At 51.6% G+C, this 13991-nt stretch overlaps 1 protein-coding gene across 5 annotated transcripts; it reads left to right on the plus strand.

Annotated features, from left to right (window-relative positions):
• Positions 1 to 1566: 1566 nt before the first annotated feature.
• Positions 1567 to 12900, plus strand: CD40 (CD40 molecule). 5 transcript variants are annotated; one of them, XM_047746533.1, is made up of 9 exons: positions 1698 to 1816; positions 5093 to 5168; positions 5501 to 5626; positions 6088 to 6234; positions 6502 to 6655; positions 9620 to 9681; positions 11536 to 11634; positions 11748 to 11776; positions 12322 to 12900. In XM_047746533.1, exons 1-9 carry the CDS (start codon positions 1766 to 1768, stop codon positions 12481 to 12483), a joined length of 906 nt encoding a protein of 301 aa, XP_047602489.1. In that variant the 5' UTR covers positions 1698 to 1765; the 3' UTR covers positions 12484 to 12900. The 5 variants fall into 5 exon arrangements, with proteins under 5 accessions (XP_047602491.1, XP_047602489.1, XP_047602490.1 ...); XM_047746534.1 differs by having other exon boundaries at positions 11536 to 11622; XM_047746536.1 differs by having other exon boundaries at positions 6562 to 6655.
• Positions 12901 to 13991: the final 1091 nt, after the last annotated feature.

Below are 13991 nucleotides of genomic sequence, written 5' to 3' on the forward strand. Positions count from 1 at the left end.
GATGGGGAGCCCAAAGAGATTTTTCTTTTTTCTTTTTTTTTTTTTAAAGATTTTTTAAATTTATCTGACAGACACAGATCACAAGCAGGCAGAGAAGCAGGCAGAGAGAGAGGAGGAAGCAGGCTCCCCACCGAGCAGAGAGCCCGATGCGGGGCTCGATCCCAGGACCCTGGGACCATGACCTGAGCCGAAGGCAGAGGCTTTAACCCACTGAGCCACCCAGGCGCCCCCCAAAGAGGTTTTTCAACAGGGAAGTGTCCTGATCGGATCAGATCTGGGGTTTGCAAGGAAAACTGCAACAGGATGAACAATTGGGGAGGGGGTTGTTGGGTGTTGCGTGGCCCATAGTAGGGGCTCAACAGGTACCTAGTGAATGACTGAGGCCAGCCCAGGTGAGAGATGATGGGGTTCTGAATTAGTGGCACGTGTTGGAAAAGAGGGTGCCCTTTTTAGCAGAAGCCAGGAAGGTGGGGTTAGCAGTCTCTTCCTCTCCCATCTTCCCTGATCTATGCAGCCTGGCCTTTTGGGCTGGCCCAGAAATGCAAAACTTGTTGGGCCATCACCCTAACAGCCATCTAGTTCAAGCTCCTCAGGTTCCATCGGGGACAACCAAGGTTCAACGGAACAGGAACGCAACCCATCAGAGGCGGAGCCTAGAACAGAATTCAGGTGTTCCATGCTGCTGAATAGGGAACGTTAACGTTGGTTGAAGAATGGCTTGGAGGGCCAGAACCCGGGAAATGTAGGCACAAGCATGCGGGGGTTTCTGTAGAACGAGAGGGTCCGCAGTCCCCTGAGATACTCGTGGGGATCCCCGCTCCCCGAAAGGCTGATGTTCTACTCTAATTGCCTGTCTCCCGCCGCCGGGCGGGAACGCGGGGACGCATGGATGCACGGATGGATGGCTGGGGAGGCTGGGACGCTGCGTCCACTCGAGGGAATTTCCTCTGAAAGAGACCGAAACTTTATTTTTTTTAAAAGATTTTTATTTTTTATTTATTTATTTGACAGAGAGAACAAGCAGGCAGAGAGGCAGGTAGAGAGGGAGGTAGAGAGGGAGGAGGAAGCAGGCTCCCTGCTGAGCAGAGAGCCCGATGCGGGGCTCGATCCCAGCACCCTGAGATCATGACCTGAGCCGAAGGCAGCGGCTTAACCCACTGAGCCACCCAGGCGCCCCGTGAGACCGAAACTTTAAACTGGAAAACTCTTTTCCTTGAAACGCCACCCGAGCCCTCCTCTTCCCCACACCCCAGCTGCGGCCTTCCCGCTTTCAGGGATAGGGGGAACTTCCTCAGGCCTCTCCATCCGCGGTGGGGACACTTTCAGTTCTGCCGGAATTCCCGAAGGCTGCCGGGGAGAACATTTGGGGGTGGTGTCCCTGGGACGTCTTCGCAGCACGTGGGGATCTCTCTTCTCTCCTTTAGCTCTCCGGGAAGACTGCTAGCTCCCTGAGCCCTTCAGCTTGGCCTCTGAGCCCCAGGGGCGAGGAGAGGAGGCCGGCCGTGCTGTTCCTGGGACTACGCGCCCTTCCCCGCGCCAAAAGCGCGTCCCTAAACTCCGGGGAGAATTAGATTCCTAGGAATGTCCAGGGGAAATCCCGGTGCGAGAAGTCGTCAGGAGCTCCGCCCCCGCCCCACGAAACTGACCGCGATTGGTCCCCGAAGACCCCGCCCATTTCCTGGGAGGGGCGGGGGGCACGGGCTAGGGGAGTTACTAGGGGCCCGGTGCCCGCGCCCCTACTCCGCCGCCTGGCATTCACCTCGCCATGGTTCTTCTGCCTCTGCGCTGTGTCTTCTGGGGCTCCTTGTTGACCGCCGTGAGTTGAATTTCTGCTCCGACCCGACAAAGGACAGGAGAGGGGGGAAGGGGAAGAGAAGCAATATTTCGGGGAAGGGACCTTCCTATCTGATTTTGGGAGGACAGACAGGTGGGTAGAGAAGCCGGAGAAGGTACCCCAGGGTCCTGGCTGTACGAGGTAGGCTGCCTCTGTCTTCTTCCAGGTTGGAAGGTAGTCCACAGAGGGCGTGTAGTGAGGGCACTGCAAAAAACGTGCACCTGTGGTGTAGATGGGGATGGGATTTGGGGAGCCTCAAGCCTTTATTTGGTCAAAAGGCTGCAGTCTAGTTTTGTTGCTTCAGAGGCTGGCTGCACAGAGACTGGCGAGGGGTTTCAGAAGCCAGAAGGGAGGCTGGGCAAGGGAAGAGGCGGGTCTGGTCGGTTTCCTGTCCCTTTTCCATTGTGGACAGATGCCAGCCTCTGTGAAGGGTTATCATATCCTGGCCACCTGGGGCTGCCTTCTTGTGGGAATAAGTGTGGGTGCAGAGGGCCAGGTACTGCTCTGAGAAGGCAAGGAGCTTTTCACTCTCCCATGCCCACCCCCAATCCTGGGTGATCAACCTAGGAGGCATATCCAAGGTTGTGTGTCTACCTCCTGAATTTAAGATGATATAGGAGACTTTTGCCCCGGGGAGATGCGTTGCGTAGTTCATGGGACCCAAGAAGGGGTTAGGAGACCAGCAGGGGTTTCTCCAGTCACCAGGAAGTCTTAGTTTATGCCCAACCAAGCATGTCTCCGGGATTTTCAGAAGCCCACACTTGACTCACTTTTTGTTTAAATCTATTTTGGTAGTTCCTCATTCTGGAGGCTGGGAATCCCCCCCAAGAACCTGACCCTCTCATCCCAAACCCTCTGGTCTCCCCCTACTTTCAAGGCCTGTAGTTTCTGGCATGAAGTCTGAGTAGGAAAGACCCATGGAGGGTTTGGGGAGTCAGCAGCAGGGGAAGAGAGTCAGTGGGGAAGCTGCTTTGGTCCCAGAACTTTCATTTTCATTCTAAGCAATGGTTCTTAGGGAGAAAGGATGCAGGAAGAAGGTGGAGCTGGAGAGAGGAGGAGGAGGAGGAGGTTGTAGGAGGTTACTGGAGGAAGAGCCAGGCGAGGTAGCGTGACGGGTGATCTGGGCTTCTCAAGAACATACTGCCAGTTCGGGCTCCAGGTAGAGACTGGGTGGTGACAAAAATAGCAGGGACTACTTGTAAGAGCTTCCCATGTGTCAGGCTCTGAGCAAAATCCTTTATAGGCATTCATGGTCGGATTTTTTTCAACTCCCCCATTACACAGTTAAGCAAACTGAGGCTCAGAGAGAGAAAATAACTTGCCAGAGTTCTCATAGCTAGGTGGAACCTGGATATAAATCTACATCTGCCTGATTCCAGAGCCACCTTCTCCGAGCCTTGGTCCTGAGCTGCTTTGTGTCAGAAGGACTGGGGCTATGGAGTGGGAGCTGGAGATTGATAAACTCTCAGAGAAGGAGCTGTATTTCTCATGGGTTTGAAAATGACAAAGGATATCCGCTGCTCTGGGAGTCTGGTGGGAAGGTCCACAGGGTTGCAGGGAGAACATTCACAGGATGTGGTAGTGGAATCAACAGACCTGTATATTTCCTTCCCCATTTGGAACAAGAAGCTTCTCTGCAAGTAATCTTCTCACCCAAGCTGAATGAGAGCCACCAATTAGGCAGAATCCAGGGTGTTCGTCATCCCAGCAGATATCCATATACATGTGATAATTAAAACTGCCATTGAAATGAGCCCTACTATGTGCTAGCTTCTGTGCCGGACTGTCTATGGATATTCATTCTGATTTTCACAACCTTATCTGTGGAGCAGGCGCTACTCCCATTTTAGAGATGTGGAAACTGAGGCTAAGAGAAACCAAACTAGTAAGTGTTACAAAGGCAAGATTGGAGCCTTAAGTGGTTTGACTCTCAAGCCTGTGCTCTTTTCACTGGCTCTTCCTGAAGTGTGGCATGATTTTAGGGAACACACAGATATAGAACTGAACAACAGAAATTCACTTTACACTTCTATTAAAATCCTCTCTCTCTCTCTCTCTCTCTTTTTTTTTTTTTTGAAGGAGGAACTCTCTGGAGCTAGAATAGAGTTAAAACCTCTCCAGCACTTGCTACTCGTCCTTTTTTTTTTTTTTTTTAAGATTTTATTTATTTATTTGCCAGACAGAGAGCACAAGTAGCAGAGAGGCAGGCAGAGAGAGAGAGAGAGAGAGAGGAGGAAGGAGGCTCCCTGCTGAGCAGAGAGCCAAATGCAGGGCACTGTCCCAGGATCCCGGGATCATGACCTGAGGCGAAGGCAGAGGCTTTAACCCACTGAGCCACCCAGGTGCCCCTCTAATACTCCTTTAAAAAAAAAAAAAAAAAAAAAAACAAGACCCAAACCAAGGGCAGACCTGGAGAGGAGGGGCTCTGCTGGGTTTTTAATAACATTGTTGCATTTCTGTTGAATTTATTTTTAGGGTTACCGTTTATTTATGAGAAGTGATACTGGCTCTTCTCTCATGTCAATGATATAAAGTTTACATTTAAACCCAATGTATTTAAATTAATGAGAAGTAATTAATAGCATGGGTGTTACTTGGATGGAGTAAAAATAGCACAGGCAAGACCCAACTTGATGGAGAGGGGGCAGTATTGAGACCTGAGCTCTCGAAAATTCTTTGTGTGACCCTGGGCAAGTGCCCCACCTCTCTGGTCCTTAGTCTAGTCACCTGTAAAGCAAAAGCATTGGATTGGAATCCTTCCAGCTTCACAGTCTTGGCATTTCATGAGGAAGGAGTTGGATCAGCAGATGATGAGTGTTTGGAGAGGAGAAAAGGGTGGGGAGCAGATGAAGAGAAGGAAGGGGCCAAGTGCTAAATATAGCCCCAGCCAGAACTAGGACCAGTAGAAGCAAGCCAGCTTCATGACTCCAGAGGAGGTACTGGAGTCCTCCTGTGTTTCTGGGTCTTTGGGAAGAGGAACAACTCAGGAGTCGAGCCAAAAGGCAGATCTGTTTGGTTCAGGGAATATTGTGATGTTCCGGTGCAATCACTTTGTGAAATGCCAGACTGATCCTCTGGGTCCTTTTATAATCACATCAGTTGGCAGTTTAGTTAAAAACAAACACACCAAGTAATACACAGGCTCCATTTTTCTGCTCCAGACTTCAGTTCTAACCTCTGTCCTGGCTGATTTCCACCTCTCTGCCAGCTGTAGCAGAGATTGCAAGATCCCCGCCAATCACCCCATTCTGTTTTTAGGTCCACCCAGAATACACTGCATGCAGAGAAAAGCAATACCCAGTAAACACCCAGTGCTGTAATTTGTGTCCTCCAGGTGAGCCGCCAACCCCCTGGCCCCGTAGTGGGACCCTTCCTGGTTCGCTGGCAGAACACAGACTCCATGTGTCAACTGTCCACTCCAGTCTTAAATGACTCCTGGAGATTCTTCCCATCCCTGCCCTGCTGTCAGAATGTTCTGGGTTCCCTCTCTGTCTATCCAGCCCTAGGGTTCCTATCTTTCCTGTGGCCCCCACCAGACTATGAAGTCTGGAAGGGTCCAAGACAGTCATCTTTAAGCCCCCCACCCCACCCCAGCCTGCTCAGTTTTGGATAAGTGTCTGACTCATTGAGCTGGCTGGAACCATCTCATTTCCCAATGTTTTCCAGGACAGAAACTGGTGAGCGACTGCACACAGACCATCGACACAGAATGCACTCATTGCAAAGAAGGCGAATTCCTAGGCACTTGGAACTCAGAGAGACACTGTCACCAGCACAAATACTGTGACCCCAGTGCGTGGGCTGCTGGGGAAGGGGTGTGCTCGAGTTAGGCTGACAGTCTAGCTCATTCCTGACAACAGAGCCCTTACTTTTTTTCATAGCCAGAGTCTGCTCTGATTGGCTGCAGTCTGGGGTGTCCGGGTTGTTAAATAATTTGATACTTATCCCTACTTGGAAGATGGTTTAAGAAAATAAAGGCAGGGGTGCCTGGGTGGCTCAGTTGGTTGGGCGACTGCCTTCGGCTCAGGTCACGATCCTGGAGTCCCGGGATCGAATCCCACATCGGGCTCCCTGCCCGGCAGGGAGTCTGCTTCTCTCACTGACTCTCCTCTCATGTTCTCTCTCTCTCTCTCTCTAATAAATAAATAAGGAAAATATCTTTAAAAAAGAAAAGAAAAGCGGGACATGTGAGGAGCAGATCGCCTGAGCACGGCTGGTAAGATGTCTCTATCCCTCCTGCCATCTCTGTTCAGACCTAGGGCTCCGGGTCCAGAGAGAGGGCACCTCAGAAACAGACACCACTTGCACGTGCCATGAAGGTCTCCACTGTACCAGCGAGGCCTGTGAAAGCTGCACCGCGCACAGCCTGTGCCCCCCTGGCCTGGGAGTCAAGCAGATCGGTACGTGGCCTGTCTGGGAGTCTGCTCTGCAGGCAGGAGATGGGAGCTGAGGCTCCAGGTGAGGGGTTGGGCACTGGGCACTCAGTCTTGATCCCCCTGCCTTGGGATCTCTGCTTGGTGAGCAGAAAACAGAATGTTTCTCTTCCTGCCTCCAGCCCTGGGCATCTGCCTGGGGCGGACGGTGGGAGGAGGCTTCTATCAGGGCAGCTCTGGGCTGGGGGACAGCCCTTGACACAGGAGGTTGGTCCTGCCTTGCCATTCCACCAGTTCCTTTGCGAGCCGGACAGGTGGTCCACTGTGATGACGAATGCCGCCTCCTTCTTCCAGCTACAGAGGTTTCTGATACCATCTGCGATCCCTGCCCCGTCGGCTTCTTCTCTAATGTGTCATCTGCTTTGGAAAAGTGTCACCCTTGGACAAGGTACAAGGATCCATCCCTTGTGTTTCTGGCCCTAAGAGGGGCGTGGGACCACTTCCATTCTCTCTGGCTACCTGTCCTTCGGCCCCTCCCCATGTCCACACACTTTTGCAGTTAGAGAATTCTAGAACATCCTCGTGGCTGACCAAAAGGTCACTTCTCAGCATTTTTTGGCCCGCTGTCTCTGTGGTAACAGACACTGCTGATCTCTCAGTCTTCATGAAACTCGCTTCTTAGGGGCACCATGACACCTCTCTTGCTTTCCTTCTACCCCTCCTACCTGGTTTCCTTGGCCTTTGTTCTAGGCTCTACTCCCCAATCACTTTGCCTGCCTCGCCTGAGCGTCTCATCTGTGTCCATGGTTCCCAAACCATATCTCCTGTCCAGATCTGTCTCCTGGGTCCCAGACAGTCATATGCCATCACTGGGGGTCCAGCTCCCTGCAGGTGACCCACAGGTGCCAAATAGGCTCACTTGTCTGCCCTTTTATCCTCTGGGAAGATACTTCCATGGGTCTGGGTACTTGTCCCACGGTCCCTCCCAAATCAGTCACCAGGTCCTCTTTCGGGATTCCTTCTTCTTGCCTTCACAGTCATCACTGTGGTCTGTACAGTGCCTTTACTCCCCACCGGCCTCCCTGCCTCTGCTCTTTCCTTCCCACCTTCTTGCCACAGTGAGCTTTCTGCAGTGAATTTCGGATCCTGGAGCTCCCTATGTAAAATGCTTCATGGCTCCCTGTGCATTTAGGATGAAACCCAGACTCCTTTGCACAGGCCCCAACCTTCAACACGTTATTGGTTCTCTTGCCTCCAGCTCTCCTGCTTGGAACACCCTTCAACACGTGCCCGATTAATTTTTACATTTAACTTTAAAAAAATGGGTGAGACAAGCTCGTGGGACACGAGGCACAAAGAGGCCTAGGGTGACCAGTCTCCTTTTACCCTGTTCCTCGGCCACTCAGTCCTCCCTGGAGGTGGCTACTCTTCCTGCGTGTCCTTCCAGAGATTCTATGTGCAAACAAATAAACGCATGCACGTGCAAACACACGTATTTTCCACACAAATACCAGGATTCCTTATATTCTTTCTCATTTGTTTCCTGCCTGCCTTGCTCCAGGAGACCGCCAGTTCCTTCAGTGTAGAGACTTGGCCTTGGTGTTTTGTTTTTTTTTTCTTCCAGTGATGCATTCCTTATGCTTACATCAATGCTTGGTGCGCAGTAGATGCTTAATAGATCTTTACTGAGAACTGCTGAATGATAACCGGCGGCAGCTGGGTTAGTGGAATCAGAGCACTGGATCCCAGCCTCAGTGCAGCTTAGAATGGTTGTGACCCCACATAAGTGTATGACCCTTGTCTGAGCCCCAGTGCCCTCATTTAGAAAATGGGAATGACCTTCACTTCACAAGGCATGAGGAAAAGACATGTAGGAGTGTCTTGTAGATGCCCAGGCACCCTTATGTACATGCTTTCTTTGTAGCTTCTCACCTTTTTTCCCCTGCTTTAGGTGTATTTTTCTTGGCGATGTTCTCTTCTGTCCACTCCTCCCAACTCCTCCTAGAGCCATGTCTTTTTTTTTTTTTTTTTTTAAGATTTATTTATTTGACAGACCACAAGTAGGCAGAGAGGCAGGCAGAGAGGAAGGGAAGCAGGCTCCCTGCCGAGCAGAGAGCCCGATGCGATGCGGGGCTCGATCCCAGGACCCTGGGATCACGACCTGAGCCGAAAGCAGAGGCTTTAACCCACTGAGCCACCCAGGTGCCCCTAGAGCCACGTCTTCATCATCCCATATCGGGATGCGTGTGCGGGCCTCCCAGCTGTACTTGTCTGGAATTTCTCCTCCTGTGAGCTCTCTGGCCCCCCAAGTCCCGTCACTGTGTGGTCCTCTGGTTGGATGCTGACGCAGTATTACCAGCTGAATCCGGGTGAAACCTTCATGGCTGATCACCAGTGATCTGCTTCTAAAGCCCAGTTTTCTGTAGTTCCTTCGCACCATCTGGCATGTCCCCCACCGAATCCCTCAAATCACGTTGTCCTGCTTCAGTTTGAAGGTGCTGCTGTTCTAAATTTACATCCTTCATGGGCACCTGGGTGGCTCAGTGGTTAAGCCTCTGCCTTCGGCTCAGGTCATGATCTCAGGGTCCTGGGATCGAGCCCTGCATTGGGCTCTCTGCTCAGCAGGGAGCCTGTTTCCCCCTTGCTCTCTGCCTGCCTTTCTGCCTACTTGTGATCTCTCTCTCTCTGTCAAATAAGTAAAATAAAATCTTAAAAAAAAAAAATTTACATCCTTCAAGGCCACTCAGATCTCCTTTCCCTAGGGCAGCCTTTCTGGATGACCCTTAACCCAGAGGTTCTCAACTGAGCAATTTTTCTCCCCAGGGGACATCTGACAATGTCTGGAGACATTTTGGTTGTCACAACTGGAGAGGGGCCTCTACTGGGATCTAGTGGGTGGAGGCCAGGGGTGTTGCTAAGCAGCCTGTGGTGCACAGGAAAGTCCTGCAACAGAGAGCCATGTGGCCCCAGATGTCAGTAGTGCTGAGTGTGAGAAGCCCTGCCTTAGCCTGAACTCATCGTCCCTCTCGTCCAGCCATTGTGGGCTTGGTCTCCCCTGCTCTGAGTGATTCCCAGTTCACTTCAGCCTATGTGACAAAGCACAGCACTCCGTAGAGACTCTTCGATTATTCCTCCTTTAAGATGTGCAACAATTTTTTCTCTGCTCTCATGAGTTCCCTAAGAACAGAGTCTGTGTCATTCCCATAATAGCCAGCATCGGAGGGTGCACACAATACGTACTCGGTGAACCTGAATTTGTTGGTTTTGACGGTCTCCCTCTGGGGTTTGAAATCTTATGGTTGGGGAAATTTCATGTCTTTTTCTCTCTCTATGTCTATGTGTGTGTGTGTGTGTGTGTGTGCATGTGTGTGCATGCACACACACACACGCATGCACGTCTGTCTGTGCACAGCTGTGAGACCAAAGGCCTGATGGAGATTCAGGAGGGGACGAACAAGACGGATGTTGTCTGTGGTGAGTCTTGGAGAATGGGTCCTCGTAGCAGGCTTGGGAGGCGAGGAGCTCAAGGGGAACAGAGGGGCACAGAGACGATGGCGGGGAGGGGGATGCGGGGAAGAGGGAGAGCAGGTGGTGAGAGGAGGGAGCAGTTTTGGGGTTTTGAGGCATCCCAGCTTTGCCACTTATCCGTGGAGCCTAGGCAAGTCACCTCCCTACTCTGAGCCTCAGTTTCTTCATCTGTGAAGTGGGATGATAGCAGCAGCTCCTTTAGTAGCTTGGGGGAAGTGCCTGGCATGGATTCTCGCGCTTTCGAGGTGTTCCAGCAATGCTCTTCAGCCACTCTGCGTTTCAACCACCAACATGGTGGGACACTGCTCCTCTCAGGGCCTCGGTTTTGATTTTAGAATGAGGGGGTTGGCCCACAGCACAGATCACAGACTCCGATAACTGCAGGGACCAGGCAGGTCATGTCGAGGAGTTGAAAAGTCACTGCTAAGACAAAGACTTTTTCTCTGTTTTTTCTTAAGACCTGCTTGTAGATGCCCAGGTCTTGGCAGGGCTGGGACTAGAGTGAGGCACGTGCCTTGGACACAGTATTAAAGGGGGTGCGAGAAAAATGCCGTCATCAAGATAAATAACACTTGATACATTCTTTTTAAAAAAATCAAAGCTATTGTAAGAAAAAAAACCCTTAATGAACAAAATATCAAAATTTACATAAAAATGTGATCCAGTCCTGCCTCACTTGCCTCAGCCTAAGCCCAGCCCTGGTTCCAATAAAACTTTATTTAAAAAACAGCCAGCCAGGGGTGCCTGGGTGGCTCAGTCATTTAAGTGTCTGACTCCTGATTTCGGCTCAAGTCATGATCTCAGTTTCGGCTTGGGTGGTGAGATCTAGTCCCGTGTCAGACTACCCACTCAGTGGGGAGTCTGCTTGAGATTCTCGCCATTTCCCTCTGCCCTTCCCCCTACTCGTGTGCACTCTCTCTCTCAAATAAATAAATAAATCTCAGAAAAAGAAAAGAAAAGGCAGCCAGCTTATTGGCCATAGTTTGTTGATATAATTTTCAAAACATGACATTGAAATATTACTTTTCTCGATTACTGAGATTTTGGTGTCCCCTTAGATTTTGTCCCAAGGTGAATGATTCACTTGCCTTCCCCTAGTCCCTGCTGTGCATCTCTTTTTTCCATTTAGGATAGAGACTTAGGTCCAAGAAATACTTTACTTCCTTTCATTCTTCTATAACAAAGACAACCTGCAGATATAAGGTGGACCTCTGCACCGGACAGAGGGTGGGGAGGTATGAGGCATGTGGGGAGCCAGAGTAGACAGCTACCACTCCTCAGTTTTGGTAAGGGGTGCCAGGCGGGGCTGCTGGCCCATTGTGGCTGGATCTTCCAAACTTCTAAGAGAAACCAGATATCCTAATACCCAATATGCCATCTCCCAATTTTAAAAAGTTGGCAAGTATTTCAAGAATTCCTTTTTTTTTTTTTAATTTGACAGAGAGATAGAGAGAGAGAGCACAAGTAGGCAGAGGCAGAGGGAGAAGCAGGCTCTGCGCCGAGCAAGGAGCCCAGTGCGGGGCTTGGTCCTAGACCCTGGGATCATGACCTGAGCCGAAGGCAGCCCCTTAACCAACTGACCCAGCCGGTGTCCCTCAAGAATTCTTTTTAAATGTGCTGGTCACACTAAACACATCGGGCCACATTCTCCAGGGCCACCTATTTGAATCAGTGGATTTGAGATGAGCTCAGCCATTGAAGGATTTGAGAGTCCTGCAAGGTGCAGCTGCCTTAGGCATGGGGGTTGGGAGGGAGGTTGCCACTGGTGGGAAGCTGTCACTGAAGTCTTGATTTCTCTAGGTCCCCCACCTCGGATGAGAGCCTTGGTGGTGATCCCCATCACCATGGGGATCCTGCTTGCTGTCCTGTTGGTGTCCGCCTGTGTCAGTGAGTCCCCAGGTGGGGAGGTGATGAGGGAAGGAGGGAGGGAGAAGGTACGGAGCTGGCCACCTGTTTCCTGATCTGACTTCATCAACTCCCCACCTCATTTCTCTCCACCCCCTCCCCCCCAGGAAAGGTGGCCAAGGAGCCAGAGAATAAGGTAGGTCAGCCCTGGGGAACCAGCTCAGGGTTTTGGCAAGCTGGAAAGAAAGCCTGACTCAGTGTTGCCTCTGTGGCAGGAAAACTGCTTCAGGGTCTGCCCCTGTGGCGGGTAGGGGAAGGGCCCAGGAGCAGCTGCTGTCACTCCCAGGGCTGGGCTGCAGGGACGCCTCTTCCCATTCATTCCCCGGCACCAGCAACCTCTGCCGGCTCCAGAGCTCATCTCCCTGGCAGCCCTGGCACCATGGGCAAGATCTGACATTTCCTGGCATTTAATACATGGGGAACCGTGTCTCTGGGGCCTTGGTGCCCCGTCACTGGCCAGGGGCTGGAGGGGGCAGCTCCTTGGATCCACGGGCTCCCACTCTGGAAGCTTCTTGACACTCCCTGTGTGGCCAGCAGGGGGCAGGAGGTCCCCATTGAATCAGCTCTGACCCTCCCTTTGGGAAAGGGGAAGGGGCTTGTGTTTGGGGGAAGGGGGCTCCTTCTGAGGGAAGGGCTACTCGGAGGTATTGGGGGGTAACCTCACGCCTTGGCTCCCCTAAGGTTATGTGGAAGGACCACAGGGAGGACCCCGTGGAGGACGTGGAGGAATTTCCTGTCCCTCTCCACTCCATTGCTCCGGTGCAGGAGACCTTACACGGGTGCCAGCCGGTGACCCAGGAGGACGGCAAAGAGAGTCGCATCTCTGTGCAGGAGAGAGTATGAGGCAGTGCGCTCCCAGGAGTGTGGCCGCAGGGGAAGACGGGCGCGTGGCCGCAGAGCCTGGAGCTGCTGCTCCAGCTGCTGCGCTGGGCGGCAAGGGGCAGGGCAACCCCTGCGCATCGCTGAGGTGCAGAATCAGAGAACCTTCCACCCCAGCCCTGGAGTCCATTCGGTCTCCCAACTTGCTGTTAAAGATGGAGCTGAAACTTTTTGGCGGCCGTAGAGTAATATCCACCAAACCCTCGAAACCAGCACTTCAGCACCCAGAGATGTACCCTGGTGGTTTCTACGAGCCCAGGAAGACGCGTACGCGAATATCCATTGTGGCGTTGCTTGTGACAGTGGACAGCTAGAAGCCACTTAACTGTCCATCGGCAGGGGACTGGATAAATAAAATTATAATATATTTATACAACAGGATCTCAAAAACACTGTCGTGAAAAAAAAAATCAGGTTGCAGAATGATGGGTATGGAAACATTTTTTTTTTCTTAAAGCACATACCCCGGAACGATAGGATATGTCATCTACAGATACGTGTATAATCATAACATACCAGTGTGTATGTAGATATGACAAGTGTTCTGGAAGGATACACAGAACAAGCACAGCTTCAAGAGTTGCAATGTGTGGGTTGGGGAAGAAGAGTTGGGGAAGGGTTAAACGACGATTTGACTTTTTTCCCCCAAGAGGAGAGTGAGTTCATATAATGCTTATGTAATTAAAAAAAAAGTCATCAAACATGTATAAAGGAAAACGGGGGTGGAAATGCTGGGTGACATGAGCTGTTTAACTTGCTGCCAGCCTCACAGAATTAGGGCACTTTTCTGAGGATAAGAACATCCCCAGGCTGTCGCCCTTCCCGCGGTTTCCATGTGTGCTCACATTTGGCATTGTGTTTGCAAAGCACTCTCCTCATTTTATTCATGTTCATAAAAAACAGCCTTGCGGGCAGGCAGGGTCCAGATCCCTCCCTCTTTAACAGAGGTGAAAGTGGGAGCCCAGAGAGGTGAAGGGATTTGCCTGGGGTCACACAGCAGTTCTCAGTGATGGCACTCGGAGTTCGCCACTCTTGGTCCTGGGCTGCTCCTTCCAGATCTTCCTGCTCTCTGGAGCCTACATCTGTAGCTCCTTCCTAGGGAGGTCCTCAGCCTCCCACTTCCTTCTGACCTCCCAACTGCTACAGGAGCTGCTGCTGCTTGGTCAGATGGTGCCCCTCCCCACACCCGCCCCCCAGCAGTATCTTAGGATAAAAATAAACCATCCTGTTCTCTTTTCCTGCTGTGCCAACTGAGGGGGAGCCTAGCCAGGAGGAACAGCAGATGGAGTGGGAGCAGAGGGGAAGGGAAGGAAGGGGAGGGGAAGGGGAGAGGAGGGGAGGAAGATTGTAGGACAAGGAGAGGGAAGAGCCACACAAAGCCCGGCACAAAGATTCATGGTGAGGGTTCAACCAGGGTGGTTCAACCTATGGAGCTCAACCTGTCTCTCCATTGAGAAGCAGCTTTGCATTTC

This window comes from Lutra lutra, chromosome 9 (assembly GCF_902655055.1).
Source record: "Lutra lutra chromosome 9, mLutLut1.2, whole genome shotgun sequence".
NCBI classification, from domain to species: Eukaryota; Metazoa; Chordata; class Mammalia; order Carnivora; family Mustelidae; genus Lutra; species Lutra lutra.

Excerpts from the sequence above, each read along its gene's own strand:
- CD40 (XM_047746533.1), top strand. The coding sequence starts at position 1,766 with ATGGTTCTTCTGCCTCTGCGCTGTGTCTTCTGGGGCTCCTTGTTGACC. Across the intron at positions 5,169-5,500 it reads CTGTAATTTGTGTCCTCCAG|GACAGAAACTGGTGAGCGAC; the intron begins GTGAGCCGCCAA and ends AATGTTTTCCAG. Across the intron at positions 9,682-11,535 it reads CAAGACGGATGTTGTCTGTG|GTCCCCCACCTCGGATGAGA; the intron begins GTGAGTCTTGGA and ends TGATTTCTCTAG.